This window comes from Microcaecilia unicolor, chromosome 1, assembly GCF_901765095.1.
Source record: "Microcaecilia unicolor chromosome 1, aMicUni1.1, whole genome shotgun sequence".
NCBI classification, from domain to species: Eukaryota; Metazoa; Chordata; class Amphibia; order Gymnophiona; family Siphonopidae; genus Microcaecilia; species Microcaecilia unicolor.
The window spans coordinates 616,043,392-616,061,440 of NC_044031.1; the positions used below are offsets into that span (position 1 = coordinate 616,043,392).

General features: G+C 44.1%; 1 protein-coding gene across 1 annotated transcript in view; it reads right to left on the reverse strand.

Annotated features, from left to right (window-relative positions):
* Positions 1-17,775, reverse strand: part of NAPRT (nicotinate phosphoribosyltransferase) — an 80,426-nt gene extending 62,651 nt beyond the window's left edge. Inside the window, exon 1 of the mRNA XM_030219901.1 lies at positions 17,526-17,775. Within this exon, the coding sequence (XP_030075761.1) occupies positions 17,526-17,727 (202 nt within the window). The 5' untranslated portion in view covers positions 17,728-17,775. The remainder of the gene's footprint in view (positions 1-17,525) is intronic.
* Positions 17,776-18,049: the final 274 nt, after the last annotated feature.

Genomic DNA, 18,049 nt, shown 5'->3' on the forward strand with positions numbered 1-18,049 from the left:
ACTCTTTAATTTTCTCAGGAGTCTCTCATGAGGAACTTTGTCAAAAGCTTTCTGAAAATCTAGATTCACTACATCAATTGGCTCACCTTTATCGACATGTTTATTCACAACTTCAACAAAATGAAGCAAATTGGTGAGGCAAGACTTCCCTTGGCTGAAACCATGCCGACTCTGTTCCACTAAACCATGTTTATGTGTTCCGTAATTTTATTCTTTACTAGTAAGAAATGCCCGTTTCTGGCAAAAATGAAACAGGCGCTAGCAGGGTAATCCCCCCCCCCCCCGTCCTCCCTCCCGAGTTGCAGACACCCCCTCCGTGCTTCCGTTCCGAGTTGCACACCTCTCCTCTTCGTCCCTCAGTGACGTGGCTGCGAGGGCCGCCCCGCCCTCAACGTCATCGCGTTTTGACGCGAGGGCCGCCCCGCCCTCAACGTCATTGCATTTTGACGCGAGGGCGGAGCTACAGTGACTGGAGCCTGCAGGCCAAACCGGATATCTCGGGCGCCTCAAGTTTCCAGCTTGAGGCTTCAAAGTGCCTTTTATATATATAGATAATAGTTTCCACTAATTTACCCAGCACTGACGTCAGGCTTACCAGTGGAGGAGTGGCCTAGTGGTTAGGGTGGTGGACTCTGGTCCTGAGGAACTGAGTTCGATTCCCACTTCAGGCACAGGCAGCTCCTTGTGACTCTGGGCAAGTCACTTAACCCTCCATTGCCCCATGTAAGCCGCATTGAGCCTGCCATGAGTGGGAAAGCGCGGGGTACAAATGTAACTAAAAAAAAAAAAAAATTTCCCAGATCATCAAGGAACCCTTTTTAAAAATCGGCGTCACATTGGCCACCTTCCAATCTTCAGGTACTACGGACACCTTTAACGACGATTACTAACAGCAGATCAGCAATTTCGTATTTGAGTTCTTTCAGTACCCTTGGATTTCTGAACTTGTTCTGAATTTGGTGAGGGTCTGTCTGTGTTTTGCATATTAGATACAGAGGAGCAGCATTTTTGATACGATGTTTAACTCTGACTTTGGAAATTTTGCAAAAAAAAATTCCAAAAATTGATTACCAAATATGTCTCTTTTTTTTTTTTTTTTTACAACTACCGCCGCTAACAATGCCAGATAGCAAAGGAAAAATAATGAAGATAACAAAAAAACCGCCAATTAAAGTCACAGACGCTGACTTTTCACTTTTTTTTTTTTTTTTTAAATAGCTCCGCCAGAAAAGAAAATAAAGACTCTTCAAACAGAATAAGACAGAAGAGCTAGCTGCTCGTTATAAGCCTGGGGAAAGTAAAAACTACTTCCTTTAAATTCCTTTCAATTGAATTAATTCTTTTAATTTTCTGTTACTTGATTTAATTCTTTAAAAACAGCTGCCTATTAAAAGTGGCTGCCTCTCCCAAAGACGGTACACCTTTCCAGAGAAAGGGACGGCCCTTCCCTGCTAAGCAAGGGAGATGGGGAGGAAGGGGGGTGGACTCTAGACACCCGAGTTTAACACCCCAGAGGCTGTCAAAGAAAGAAAAGAAACCGTCAAGCCTCTAATTACGATTCCAGGCACAGAAGAAGTATTATAAATATATCTGTAATATCTTATAGAGAAAAAGAGAGAGAGAGAGACTAATGGGCTCACTTCCTACCTGCTGAGAGACTGAGAAAATACTGAGGCTAAGGTCACATGGCCAGGGCTCCTATTGGCTCTCTAGAGTCAGAGTTTTTCTCAGTCTCCACCTGCTGGTAGGCGGGCACAACCCAACAGTCCAATCCTGGTCCGGTCCGGAGGGACGCTAAGGAATGGCCATTTCCTAGACGTTTTGTGCTTAGTGTGGCCATCTTTTTGGACCATTAAAAAAAAAAAAAAAAAACCAATGAAAAAGACATCAAGCTACTGGGATGTAGGAGGAGCCAGCATTCTTAGTAGACTGGCCTCACAGATATCCCAGCAGAGTAGTGGAGCACTCTAGGGGGCACTGCGGTGGATTTCACATAAAAGGTCTCAGGTACACAGACTACTACTAATCATTTCTATAGCGCTACTAGACATACGCAGGTTGTACACATTATATGCAGGTCCTTTTTCTGTCCCTAGGGGGCTCACAATCTAAGTTTATGTACTTGGGGCAATAGAGTTAAGTGACTTGCCCAAGGTCACAAGAAGCTGCAGTGGAATCGAACCCAGGTTGCCTGGATCAAAGCCCGCTGCACTAACCATTAGGCTACTCCTACACATCTCACCTGTATCCCCTTATATTATATGGGGGGGAGGCCTCCAAAACACACCAAAAACCTACTGTACCCAACTATACACCACCACAATAGCCCTTATGGCTGCAGGTATCACCTATATGTGGGTACAATAGGTTTTTGGTGGATTTTAGGGGGCCTGATACTTTCCACAAGTGTAACAGAGTGGATTAGGAGCCTGGGTCCCCTTCTCTACAGTGCACTGATCCGACCACTTGGCTACTCAGGACCTGGTTACTGCACTAATAGGACAGGCCAAAACATCTGCAGCTGTCATAGAGGCTGGTATGTACTGTTTCATTCACATCTTTGGGGGGGTGGGAGGGGGTCATTCCTTTATTCCTCCTGTGGTCATCTGTCAGTTAGGGCACTTTTTTGTGGATTAGTTGTTATTAAAACAGGTCTAGACCAAAAACCCCAACTTTTATCCCTGGACGTTTTTGCTTCTTTCCATTAGAGCAGAAAAACATTCAAGACATAGGAACATCCAAATCCTGCCCTTAACATGCCCCTAACACATCCCCTTGTGATTTGGATGCACTGCAAATGAACAGCATAGAAAAATGTCTAAAAAATTGGTTTCAAAAATAGCAATTTGGATGTTTTTGTGAGAAAAAGTGTAACTGAGGTGTGGTATTCTGTTTGCATGTAGTTATTGAGATCTGCAGCTCTACCACTTGTTCTGTTTTTATATGTGTTAGGTGCATTGGTGTTTTAGGACCCAGTGTAATATTTGTAGTGCTGTCTATTCATAGGTAAGGTTCTTGCTGTTTGAATTATAGAATTAGTGCTATTTGTCATATGACATGTTTGCTATATGTATGTTGAGTTATAACTTTTTTCAGATTTTGTATTTCAGTGTGCGTGATAGTGGAGAGATTTATGTTTCAGATCACAAGTAGGAAATTTGAACAACAGAATGTGTTGTTGTGGGGGGGGAGGGGGGGACGGAGGATGGATCTTTGTGGATGCAGAGAATGTCAGACCAAAGTGCTAGGAGGGTCATGTATACAGTTTGTCACAGATGTGAGCATCGTCTGTCAGGTTGAGAACAACTACCCCAGAGACTCAACAGCATTTAGAAAACAAAACATGTAGATTATTTCAAATGCATACCCCTAGATGCACCGTTAGCATGATTTAATGACTTTGTACGTTAGGTGTTTGTCTAAAGTGAGTTAGAAATATTACAACAGATGCAGAACCAGTAATCTCTACTGGATGGCCGTGGGGGGGGGGGGGGGGGGGGCATGAACCTTATTGCCCAGGGGCCCAGATCCCTGTCAGTCCACCCCTTGGTTAAAGGTAAACACAAAAATAACATTTTATTAAAGGTGCTGCCTAGGGGGTCCTGTTTGGTTCACAGGTATGAGAAAACAAACCTAAAACTAGTCCTTAGATGGAGGAACCTTCCTTTGTGGCCTGCCCCTGCAGAGCCACATTGTACATTATTTTCTCTCAGCAAGGCAGCACCCTCCACTTGATTCTGGCCTGGGTCCCCACAGTTACCAGTACAATCTTTAGCAAATAATATAAGCTGGCCAGTGTCCAGGCAGATCAAAAATACAGTTCTGCAACATCCCAAGTTGAACTTGGCCTACCTGACCATTATAGCTGCAGTTCACATATACATAGTGGAAGCATATGTAGTGGGATTTCACTGCTTCCCTCTGGACTTCCTCAACCTAGCTTTGCCCTGAGCTTTTATACTCCATGGACCACTTTCTCCTTGCTCCGCCCCTCCTGTGTCACTTCCCCCTGGGTGGGAATGTGAGGTTTAAGAGGGCTCTACCACTACGAGGGAGTGGCATCAATGGGGAGTGGCAGCTTCCTATAGACTCCTTCAGAGGAGGACATCTGGGGAACAAGGAACAATGAAGGAGAATTTATTCATGCTAAAGTCAAGTTTGCTGTTTGCCTATTATGCAAGGCCCATGAACTAATTCAAATCCACTAAGCTTTAAATTTTATTTTTGTTAATGCAAAAAATGTTATCTGTTTGTATTGTATCATATATGCTGCTTTGGACCTTTGAAGATTAGCAGCTTACTGGACTTGCATTTTTAGCTTGGAAGAGAGAAGACAGAAGACCGAGGGAAAAAATGACAGAGGTTTACAAGATCAAGAATAGATAATAGAAAACCATGGGGGTAATTCTCTATAGCTCGCCTAAGGCTGGGCGCCCAGATGTACATGGAGCGTAATTCTATACTGGTAATTACATACGCAATTCTGTAGTTACGTGCATAACTTTACACACAAGCACTTATGAAAACTCAACGGCTGGTGAAAATGCTCATGTCTAACTGTAGATGACAGCCAGGCACATTAACTGCTAGTATTCTGTAACAAGTGTGTATAAATGCTAAACATGTCCCTGACCCGCCCCCGAGGCCAACATCCCTGATCCGCCCATGCCCCGTCCAGGTCCATGCCCCTGACCCACCCATTTCCCTCCCAGGTTCACACCCCTGACCCGTCCATGCCCCTCCCAGGTCCTCATCCTCGTGCAGTCCTGTGCTATGGAAATTGTCCACATATATCACAGAATACAGACTAAGGGCAGTTACATGAATCGTTTCTAATCAGTGCCAATTAACACCAAGTATTGCCAACTGGTTAACGCCAATTAGCCTGTAATTATTAAATTACATGTATAACTGTCCTTATTCTATAACTTGGGCACACAACTTTGTGTGCTAAGCATCAAGTTGAGTACACAAATTATAGAATGAGGGGATATAAGCAAAACGTTTACCCTTTCCAAAAATACTAGGACATGGTGGCATCTAATGAAGCCATAGGCTAAAGGTTTCAACACAAATGCATGTAAATATTTCTTTAGTCACTGGATCAATTGTGGACTGTGTCACCACAGGATGAAGCCACAGTAAGTAGCTTAGCAGAGTTCAAGAGTCTGAATGGGTGCCTAGAAAGACAAACAAATATTAGAGATTGAAGAATAAATATGTTGCAACCTGATCCACACCCCAGCACACAGAAGAGCTCTAGTTAAGGATGTGTGAACCCAAGGTTGCTATACTGGGACAGACTGAAGGTCCATCAAGCTCAGTATCCTGTTTCTAACAGTGGCCTATTCAGGTAACAAGTACCTGGCAAGATCCAAAAACAGTAAAATAGATTTTATGTTGCTTATCCTATAAATGGGGAAAGTCCACCTTAATAATGGCTTATGGACTTTTTTTTTAAAGAAATTATCCAAACCTTTTTAAAACCCTGCTAAGCTAACTGCTTTTACCACATTCTCTGGCAATGAATTCCAGAGTTTAATTACACTTAGAATGAAGAAATATTTTCTCTGATTTGTTTTAAATTTACTACTTAATAGCTTCATTGTGTGCCCCCTAGTCCTAGTATTTTTGGAAAGAGTAAACAAGCAATTTGTATCTACCCATTCCATTCTACTCATTATTTTATGGACCTCTTCTATATCTTCCCTCTGCTGTCTCCTCTCCAAGCTGAAGAGCCCTAGCTGCTTTAGTGGGTGTTACTAATAATTCTGGGCAGCTGTGCGAGACAGGACATTGGACTTTGACAACTGGTCTTTAGTTAGACCCAACCTGGCTGTTTTTATGTTCTTGACCATTACTATTTGGTACTAGAAATTAAAGAAGTGAAATCAACAAGCGGGATATTGAGGGGACATAGGATGAAGGTGAGAGGGCAGACTCAGGAGTAACCTGAGGAAATTCTTCACAGAAAGGGTGGTAAATTCATGGTAGAAGTGGTGGAGATGAAAACAGTATCTGAATTCAACAGAGCTTGGGACAAGTGCATAGGATCTCTAGGGGAGAAGAAGGGGCAGTATATGGCATGGATGGGCAGACTGGATAGGCCATATGGTTCTTATCTGCCTTCATTTTTCTTTGTTTCTACTAAAAGACTTTCTATTAATATCATTCAGGAACTGTTTCATCAGCAATGCAGCCAGGAGTGATTGTTCAGCAGGAACCATGGTTATCAAGGGTGCCTTAGATACACAGGTCTGAACTAAGCTAGTTACACATAGGACTCATTTCAAAGCACTTAGACACACAAAGTACCATAGTAACCTTTGATTCTTTGTGTGTCTAAGTGCTTTGAAAATAAGCCCCTCAGTGTCTTAGGAAGCACCCAACAACAGATTTAACAGTAGTTTGTAATAGCTCTCATGCATCATTAGTGGCACTTATTCCCTTATTTGGCAGACTGACCCATGTGGTATATCCCCGGATGCATCATGCACAGCCAGGCACCGCCATTTCAGAAGATGGAATCGCTCCTGCCTCCTGTTATAGTAAATCTGTATTGAAAATGTCAATGAACACTCAACTGAACAATCCAAATTCTCAATTTAAACTCAACCAATCACGCTTGTACATACCTCCTCCCCCTTGACCTTAATGGTCACGTTATGGAAAACTATGACAAGGCAATATGGAATGAATAAAGAATCTAACATCGAACAAGACCCTCAAGAGCCATACAACAATACCCCAATCCTCAATCTCCCCCTTTATTCCCAACCTCCTACTATCCCTATAACCCTAACTTAGAATCAAACTATTAAAATAAAACTAACAAAACAAATATCTTTATCAACCATCTTTTCCAGAAAGCCAGAAGTCAAAAGTAGGATGAATCAATTGCCAAGGAGGAGGTCCAGCCCCTGGCCCCAGGAAACAAGGAAGGGTCTGTACTTTTATAACTCTCTCCTCAGTCAAAATGGACCTTGTCTTCTGGGTATCTGCTACTGGAAAAAAAATGTACACATCCTACAAAGGAGTGTTCCTGCCTCCTGTTAAAGGTGAGTGGGGGACGAGTGGTACACCAGTCTAGCAGGGAATATTTTGGGTGTGTCAGGAGGGGGAAATCGGGGCAGCAGGGATGGGGGGATCATTTCTGGGATCAGCTTTTGAGGGGAAGGGGAAATCAAAGGAAAAAGAAAAAAAATGAGACTGGGTTTTGAGTGGGGTTGGGGGAAGGAGAAAAATCAGAGGAAAAAGAAAAGAACAGGCTCGCAGACACTACTACTCCCTGCTTAAAACCATTTTCCGCAGTATTCACCCAGAAAATTATGTACAGATATTTAACTGCAAACTTCTGTGCTAGCTTTCTACATTGGCTCTTGCGTTTATATGTGAGGCAATGGAAGGTTGTGACTTGCACAAGGTAACAAGGAGCTGCAGTGGGATTTGAACCCTAGCTTCCCTAGTTCACTGACTATTGCTTTAACCATTAGGCTGTTCCTCCACTCCACTAGTGATCTATACATGTCTGAAAAGATCCAGGGAGGTGATGTTTCCTCAAACTCCACTTTGTTCCAAAGGCTTAGAGGTAAGACTAGGTTCCCTCTGGAAAGTTACAGCTGCTAATTCAAGAACGGGTTTTGGTTTTTTTTTACCCTTTGCAAGCTAAAGTTATTGAAGAACAAAAAATGTAACTAGTACTTCTTTCTATTTTCTGTTGGCAACCCCGGTATCCATTCCCCCCCCCCCCTTGTTGTACATCCTTAGCCGCATCTGCCTTTCAACCACATGACAGGGATTGAGCTATTTTTTATTCTGTTGCTGAATTCCCAGGGACACAGAGAAAGAGAGGCTGCCACAGATTAAGGCTGGGAGATAGGAGGGTGAGAGATTGGCATTAAATCTGGCCACCCTCCAGTACTTGTTTCATATTTCGTCTGCACACACAGTAGGTATTGCAGACCAAGAGATCTGTAGCCTTGACTGGAATGCTCAAGTGCACAGCGCTGCGTACGTCTAGTAGCGCTACAGAAATGATAAGTAGTAGTAGTAGTAAGAACACTGAAAACAATCAGAATGGCTGACGTTACTCCCTTCACATCACAAGCAGTACTGGATCATGGGTCATTTGTAAGTATATTTGCTTGTTTTACAGATCTGGGATTCATACAATGTACTATACTCTTTACACAGTTTTGAATTCCTGGAAAGAAACAAACAGAAGAGGCGAATCACTGAACCGGAGACTGGAGAGCTACTGTTTGTGATTAAAAAAAAAAAAAGGGGGGGGGGGGGAGAAGAGAGATTTATAGGCATAAAAGAACAAAAAGTCATTACAAGGGACATTGTGCAAGCATAGTCACGCTCCAGCTTCTTATGCCTTCTCAAGCAGGAGGAAATATGTTGGGGGTTTAGGGTATTCTGGAAGAAAAAGACAAGGTGTGCTTGTATTTTGAGTGAGCTCTCTAGGCATGTCTGTGGGTGATGTGAAAACAACTCCCATATGCCCCAAATCCTGGACAATAGCTCTCTTTTTTGATGACTGTCCCTCATTTATCAGCTTTAAGGACACTGGCCATTCAGGTCGTCAGGTCTGATTTCTTACTTTTTTTTTTGGAGTTTGAAGGGATTGTGCAGCACAATGGCTAAATGCTACAGGGGTCTCAGCTCCTGCCTGATACTACACCCAAGACAAGTACTAGAATCTTCTCACATCCTGGTATCTCACATCTATCCAGTCATTTGTGCATGGGAATAATAAACTCAGTGCTTGGGTGTCTCATTAATTCACTTTTAAAATGACATTATGTCTGGCTCCAGTTGCCCATTAACCAGCTGCAATGTGCCCAAATAGAATAAAGTTCAAAGAGGAGGGGACAAGAGAGCTCAGGATTTACAACACTTCAACATGTGCCTGAAATCCATACCAGCCTCATTCCAAGAAAGGAAATATTGAGCCTCCCCCTCCCCCACCAGAACATGGATCCTAAACACATCCAAAGTCAGACTATAATATCTGCCAAGCTTCCAAACCAGTAAACCACACAGAACGGCAAATGACATTTCATTTTCTAGAATTTACACAATTTTTATTTTTGCGGTCTGGTCAAAAAATTTGAGAAGCAATGGTGAGTTCATGCACACATGTGGGCTGACTCATTACTTAACACAGAGCATATGAGAAGATAACGCTGAACATGGCCCCTCGGTATTCCACCGCATGCTGTAGCCAGGAAAGACATGCCCGGGCTGCATAGGAACTGCAAATAGACGCCCTCAAGGCAAGGCCCGCAATTTCAAAGGACCACTTCAGCAAGGACTCAAGCCGCTGGTCCTGCATGTCTTTCAAAGTGACTCCTCCCTCTACTAGGTGAGTGGTCTTTTTTGTCACCACCGTGACCAATGCATCCACTTTAGGCATCCCCAAAGGGGCCAAGTGCTCCTCACACAGAGGGTAAAGCTGACCCATAGCCCTGGCCACTTTCAAAGGCCCATCGAGGTCAGACCATTGAGCAGAAATAAGCTCTTGGATGGAGTCATGCACAGGAAAGGCCCAAGTAGGCTTCTTAGTACTCGCCATCCTAAGATTAACAGAGGAGGCGTCGCCTTCAGCAGGATCATCAATCGATAAGGCCTGCAAGGCGTCCGTAATGAGAGCTGGCAGCTTGTCGCGGTGGAAAATCCAGACCGCATTGGGATCATCCAAATCCAGTAGCAAACAGGCACCCTCCTCTGGATCATCCGTCCCTGAGGATCTGCCAGATCCCTCAGACTCTCCACAGCCCGACCACAGGGGGGGGGATATGCGCCACTTTCAGAAGGGGAATTTACCCGTCTATGTTTAGCGTGTTTCCAACGCTTAGGGGAGGAAATAACCTCTGAAGTCATCCCCGGGGCATCAACACCCGGAGGGAAGCCAGGAGGCAACGCAGTGTCAGACTCCTGCGGCAGAGCTCTTTTCAGCATAAAAGCCTTATGCATTAAAAGCACAAACTCAGTGGAGAAAAACTCACCCTGACCCCCCGCCTCCGAATTAGGAGAAACGGATGTAGGAGCTCCTCTGGCAGCCTCTAAATGAGGTGTCCCCCTGCACTCAGACTCCTCTGCAACCGCGAGGGTTGAGGCATGCGGCGCTTCCAAAATGGCGCCCGCTGCCAGTTCCATCGAGCAGGAAGAAACATCGCTCGGCATGCTCAAACTAGCGTGAGCATCTAAGGAGCACGTTTTACACAGCCCCGCTGCTGATCTGCGTTTACCAAAATGGGAGCAGCGCTTATCTCCTTCAGCAGCCATCGTCCGTTTTTTTTTTTCACAGGACGTCCACACCTGCTGGGAGATAGAGAAAAACTGAAGGCATTTGGGGCTAGCCGTCCTAGAGGCACTATGGTCTTTCAGTGTTCTCTATCTCCACCTGCTGGTAGGCGGATACAACCCATCTGTTGATGGATTCATCTGCTGCTTGTGACAAGGAACCAGATTTATCCAGAAAAACGCAGAAGAGGCACAAGGCCTTTTTGGGTATGCATCAGAGGACTTTGGCCTTAGGGGCCAATTTTGTACTTAAATTTCCTTGTTTATGTCGAGTATTAAATAAATAAGTATTGCCATACTGGGAAAGACCAAAGGTCCATCGAGCCCAGCATCCTGTTTCCAACAGTGGCCAATCCAGGTCACAAATACCCAGCAAGATCCCAAAAATGTACAAAACATTTTATACTGCTTATCCCAGAAATAGTGGATTTTCCCCAAGTCCATTTAATAATGGTCTATGGACTTACATAAGTACATAAGTAAATAAGTATGTCGAGTATTATTTCAATCTAAGCAGTTAGAACAGTTTTTAGTATCTAAAGAAGAAGTGAATGTGAATGTTAACTAACAGAATGCATACTGTGTGATAGTTGGAAGAATAGGTCAGCAGCATCTCCTGTGTTGATTTATGTTAAAGTATACATTAATATATTAACAGTATTATGTTACTTTTCTTTCTTGGATCTGTTTTTCCTAATTATAAAGGTTGAAGGAACTAATTTAATTTCAACTTAATGTTCATTGAGATAATTGGTTTAAGTTAATTACAAATTTCTGTATCATCTCTGTTTGAGTTGTAAAGTACACATAACTAATAAAAAAAAAAAAAAGTTAAGTACAATTTTATAATATAGCACTGCATTCCACAAAACAAAAGGAGCAAGTTACCACATACCATCTTTTTCTATTGATATACGCACAGGAAAAAAAATGTTAAATGCTCCCAGGTTTCAACTTAATTAAGTTTTTAAAAAAAACCCTTCTGTACTTATAAATAGAAACTCTGAATGTTGCGAACCTGATTCTCATAATTTTTGCTGACCCTTTACTACGTGAAAAAATATCTCTGCAGGAATACAGGGACGCTCTATAACCAGCCCCTCCAAATGACACAATGATTATGATTTTGAACTATTTCTACTCTAACCAATTAAACCAATACTTCCTCTGTGTACATCCGTATGCTGAACAAGCCGGCAAGTTTGAAAATATAAGTGATATCAAATAAAAATACGACCAACAATAAAGACTGACAACGTGGATGCAGCAGCTCATACGCTTGTTTGCTTTGTTTTGGGTGTGCATAAGTACATAAGTATAGCCATACTGGAACAGACCGAAGGTCCATCAAGCCCAGCATCCTGTTTCCAACAGTGGCCAATCCAGGTCACATGTACCTGGCAAGATCCCCCAAAAAGTACACTACATATTTGTGCTGCTTATCCTAGAAATGAGCAGTGCATTTTCCCCAAGTCCATTTTAACAATGGTCTATGAACTTTTCCTTTAGGAAGCCATCCAAACCTTTTTTAAATCCCACTAAGCTAACTGCTGTTACCACATTCTCTAGCAACAAATTCCAGAGTTTAATTACATTTTGAGTGAAGAAAAATTTTCTCCGATTCGTTTTAAATTTACTACTACTACTATAAATTATTTGTAGCATCATTGCATGCCCCCCTAGTCCTAGAATTTTTGGAAAGAGTAAACAAGCGATTCACATCTACCCGTTCCAATCCACTCATTATTTTATAGACCTCTATCACAGCTCCCCATAACTGTCTTTTCTCCAAGCTGGAGAGCCTAGCCCCTTTAGCCTTTCCTCATAGGGAAGTCATCCCATCCCCTTTATCAATGTCATCGCCGTTCTCTGTACCTTTTCTAATTCCACTATATTTTTTTTAACATACAGTGACCAGAACTGAACACAATATTTGAGGTGCGGTCGCACCATGGAACGATACAAAGGCATTATAACGTCCTCACTTTTGTTTTCCATTCCTTTCCTAACAATATCTAACATTCTATTTGTTTTCCTAGCTGCTGCCGCACACTGACTGGAGGGTTTCAATACCAAAAGACACCAAGAAAAAAAACAGACATTACCAATTACCGCCCAGTAGCATCTATCCCATTGGTAGTCAAACTAATGGAAAGTCTGGTGACCAAGCAACTCAACGACCACATAAACAAATTCACTATACTACATGAGTCACAATCAGGATTTTGACCCCTACACAGTACCGAAACAGTACTACTTACTTTCCTAACCAAATTCAAGCAGGAAATAGCAATAGGCAAAAGCATTCTCCTCCTCCAATTTGACATGTCAAGTGCATTTGACATGGTCAACCACAACATACTACTAAGACTTCTAGAATACTTCGGAATTGGTGGCAGTACTCTCAGTTGGATCAAGGGCTTTCTAACCACAAGAACATATCAAGTGAAATCAAAATCAATCATATCATCACCGTGGAAACCAGACTGCAGAGTGCCGCTGGGATCACCACTATCAACGATCCTTTTCAACCTCATGATGACGCCACAAGCCAAGACCTTATTCACCCAATGCCTTAACCCATATATCTACGCTGATGACATTTACTACTACTACCTATCATTTCTATATTCCCTTCAAACATGACTTGGCAGAAATCACCAACAAAATCAAACTAACTAACATTTCTAAAGCGCTACTAGGGTTACGCAGCGCTGTACAATTTAAACATAGAAAGACAGTCCCTGCTCAAAGAGCTTACAATCTAAAAGACAAGAGAACAATCTAGAGGGCGAGTGAACAGTTAATCTGATAGGGTGGATAGATTGGGAATTCTATATTTCTCAAGCGGTTAGGCGCCGAAGGCAGCATTCTCAGCTTAAACACCATGAGCTCATGGGCTAACGCATTCCAACTAAAACTCAATACAGAAAAAACACACTTGTCTCATCATCTCATCACAAAACAATACATACAAACCCACAAGTATCAACACCCCAGGATACACCCTCCCTATCTCAGACAGCCTGAAAATTCTCGGAGTAACAATTGACCGTAACCTCTCACTTGAGACCCAAGCGAAATCCACCATAAAGAAAATGTTTTTCTCAATGTGGAAACTCAAACGCGTGCAACCATTCTTCCCGAAGGAAAGATTTCAAAACCTGATACAAACAATGGTACTAAGCCATGCAGACTACTGTAATGGAATCTATGCAGGATGCAAAAATCAAATCATAAAAAAAACTTCAAACCGCCCAAAACACAGCAGCTAGACTTGTATTTGGAAAAACGCGTTTTGACAGCGCCAAACCACTCAGAGAAAAACTGCATTGGCTACCAATTAAAGAACGAATCACATTCAAAACCTGCACAACTGTTCATTAAATCATTTACGGCGAGGCAACTGGATACATGACAGACCTCATTGACCTGCCAACCAGAAATACCACTAAATCTACACGATCATACCTAAACCTCCACTACCCAAGCAACAAAGGACTCAAATATAAATCCACCTATGCATCCAGCTTTTCCTACTTAAGCGCACAACTATGGAACGCACTGCCAAAAATAGTAAAAACTATGCCAGACCACCTTAATTTCCGGAAATCACTAAAAACGGTCCTGTTCAAAAAAGCATACCCCACAGACACAACATAAAAATACATGGACACCTGCGACACAATGCAACCAAAGAACGTAAAGGACATTATCTGACTCTTTCTCCCTCCCTTTCTAAGTTCCCCCAATCTACACCTATCTTACATGTACCTTATCTATCACATCACTTTGTATTCATTCGTACTATGTATTTGTTCAGACCGGAATCAGCTAACGTAGTTAACGGCAATATGTAAGCCACATTGAGCCTGCAAAAAGGTGGGAAAATGTGGGATACAAATGCAATAAATAAATAAAATATCAGGAATGATGATGCCTAAATCCCTTTCCTGGTCAGTGACTCCTAATGCGGAACCTTGCATTACTAGCTATATTCAGTTTCCTCTTTCCTACATGCATCAATTTGCACTTGCTCACATTAAACACCATCTGCCATTTAGATGCCCAGTCTCCCAGTCCCGTAAGGTCCTCTTGTAATTTTTCACAATCCTTTTGCGATTTAACAACTTTGAATAACTTTGTATCATTAGCAAATTTAATTACCACACTAGGAGGCGTGGCCAAGTGGTTAGAGCCAGTGGCGTAGCAAGGGCGGTGGTCCGCCCCGGGTGTAAGAGCGAGGGGGGGGGGCTCCGCTCCCGCTGCGCCTGACCGAAAGGCTGCTGGCACTGCAGTCAGCTCCTTCGACAGCCCCCCGACCCGCTGCAGTTTAAAAATCGCTGAATTGGCGGCGCAGCTCTAGAGTGCAGTGAATGCGCCTCTGCCTGTAAAAGAAGCGGATCACCTCGTCAGGCCTTCTCTCACTGTGTTCCGCCCTCGTGGAAATAGGAAGTTACATCAGAGGGCGGGACACAGTGAGAGAAGGCCCGACAAGGCGCGCTCACTGCACACTAGAGCTGTGTTGCCGATTCAGCGATTTTTAAACTGCAGCGGGTTGGGGGGGGGGGGCTGTCGAAGGAGCTGACTGCGGTGCAAGCAGCCTTTCAGTCAGGCACAGCGGGAGCGGAGCACCCCCCCTCGCTCTTACACCCGGCCGGGGCACTGCTGATTCAGTGATTTTTTAAACTGCAGCGCAGCCGGTCGGGTGGCAGAGAGAATGGGGCTGTTGAGGGAGCTGACGGTAGGCAGGTGGGGACTGGGTCGGGGGGGGGGGGGGGGCTCAAATGGGAGAAGGGGGTAGGAGGGAGAATGGGGCCATGTCTGTGGCAGGTGGGACAATGGGTCTGGGGCTGAAAAGGAGAGCAGGTGAGAGAATGGGGCTGAAGCTGAAAAGGGGAGCCCTAATGCAAGGCAGGTGGATTAAGGGGACTGGAACTGGGGGCTGAAAAGGAGGGTAGGTGGGATGAGGGGGCTAGTACTGGAAGTGGGGGCTGAAAATGGGTAGGGGATGAAACTGTGGGGACTGGGGGCTCAAAAAGGGGACAGGGAGAAGTGGCTGGGGCTGAAGCTTGGGACTGGTGGAAGAAAAGGACTGGGGCTGAAAAGGAGGGGGCAGGTGGGAGACATGGGCTGGGGCTGGAACTAGGGACAGGTGGGATAATGGGGCTGGAACTATGGGCTGAAACGAGGGAGCAGAGAGAGAGAGAGAGGGGACAGATCCTGGATGGAAGGGGGAGATAGAGGGAGGGCAGACCCTGGATGGATGGGAGAGGGAGGGCAAATGGTAGATCGAAGGGGCAGAGAGAAAAGGGCCGACAGTGGATGGAAGGGGGAGAGAGAGAGAGGGCAGACAGGGGCAGATGGTGGATGGAAGGGGCAGAGATAGAGGGCAGATGCTAGATGGAAGGGAGAGAGAGGGCAGATAGTGGCTGGCAGGGGCAGGGAGAGAGAGAAGGTAGACACTGGATGGTAGGGAGAGAGCGAAGACAGATACTGGATGGAAGGGAGACAGTGAAACGAAGATGAGGAAAGCAGAAACCAGAGACAACAAACTGTAAATAAAATATATATTTTTTCTTTTTTTGCTTTAGGATAAAGTAGTATTGTAGCTGTGTTAATAAATGTTTATAAATAGAACATGGAAATAAGGCAATCTTTTTATTGGACTAATTTTAATACATTTTGACTTAACTTTCAGAGAACAAAACCCCCTTTCTCAGGTCAGGATTGGATACTGTAACAGCACTATACTGTATTGACCTGAGGAAGGAGGTTTTGGCCTCTGAAAGCTAAATGTATTAGTCCAATAAAATGGTATTATTTTATTTTCTATATTTGTTTTATTTCTATTTGTTAATTTGTAAAGTAGTTATTGGTATTTGTTAGTTTTTTCAAATTTACATTTGCTATCTTTATATTTTGCACAGTACTAGGGGACATTTTCTGTTTTTGTATGTTGCATTGTATGCAGAATCTGGCATCTTGGGGATTCAGTTTAATTTTTGTTTAAATAGAAAGTTTATGATTACTTATTCTATAGTGGATTAGGGTGTGTCTGTGAAAAAGCCAGGGCTTTTGTTGGCATTGACTGTGCAGGATTAACGAACTGTACTATTCTGTCTGGTTTCATTATACAATAGGTGAATTAATGTTCTAGTGCTCACAGTTGTGTTTAAGGTGTTTTCCTTTTCCTTGTGTGACTTATAGAAATTACTGCTTATGGTATGGTAGAATTGCTCTATAGGTCCCAAGTGTTTTGTATTCTCGGTATGCCTAGTACAGGATTTTGGAGGGGGTGTTAAAAAAATAACCGGCCCTGGGTGTCAAATACCGTAGCTACTCCACTGGTTAGTGTTACCAGATGGGCGGTTTTCCTGCCCAATTGGGCTCCTTCCGCAACCCGCTGCGGCTTTTTCACGCCACGTGCAGGTTGCGGGATTTTGGGCGGCTTCTTGGTGCCCCGCCGGCAGTTTTTTTGCCCGCTGCGGTTTTTTCCACGGGTTGGCTTTCCTGCGGCCGCAGCCAGTAGAAGCCCCATGGAGGCAGGCTTAATGATGTCATTTGTATGCAAATGGACTCATTAATATTTATTAATGATGTCATTCACATGCAAATTGACTGTGCGGTTTTGGGCTGGCTTTGGGCGTGACAAATTTTTTCCATCTGGCAACATGAAGCACCGGTCTTGTAATCCAGAGGTGGCCGGTTCAAATCCTGTTGTTGCTCCTTGTGATCTTGGGCAAGTCACTTAACCCTCCATTGTCTCAGGTACAAACTTAGATTGTGAGCCCTCCTGGGACAGAGAAATATCCAGAGTACCTGAATGTAACTCACCTTGAGCTACTACTGAAAAAGGTGTGAGCAAAATCTAAATAAACAAACAGATCATTTATAAATATGTTAAACAAAGCAGCAGTCCCAACAAAGATCCCTGGGGAACCTCACTATCTACTCTGCTCCATACTGACCATTTAACCCTACTCTGTTTTTTATCTTTCAACCAGTTTATAAGCCGCAATAGAACACTACCTCCTATCTCATGACACTCTAGCTTTCTCCGGAGTCAGTTCCATGAGGCGGCGCTGAGCTGGCTTCAACTTTTTGACCTCATCCGTCTGCTTTTCTCAATCTAACTCCTTGGGAACAAGCGGCCCCGCCCTGCACGTGATGAGAGACGGGACCCCACAATCCAACCCCAACCCTCCGCTTACCTTCCTTGCTAAAGCAGAAACTGCGCAGAAACAACAAGCACTCGTGCAACCCAAAGAAGAGCGAGAAACCACCGCGGAAGGGGGGCTCCCGGAAGAAGAGCTCAAACTCAGCTGGCTCCCGCTGCCGCCCGCCTTTCCAATAGCTGTAGGCCATGGTGAACTGGTAGAGATCGGTCAGCAGCGTTGGCACAACCCGCTCCATGCTGCGTCCTAGCTGCCAGTTCCAACTTCCAGTTCTCCAGCGCCTCGAGCGCCAGCACAGGAGGAGCCATGCCGTCTCAGCCAATGGCAGGCGAATCCGGCCTTTGAAGCTCCGCCCATCGGCCCAGGGAGTATGTGTTAGATTTGGTGTTTGTGTTGTGGACAGTGTGGAGCTCGCTGGTTGCTGCAGGAAAGGTTCTAGAACAGCGGCTAATTTTAACCCTGTGACTGGGAGCTGTGCTTAGCGATCTTAACCGGGATTTTTAATAAAGCACAAAAATGCTGTAGGATAAGAAGAGAGGGAGGGGAGAGAGGTAGTGTGT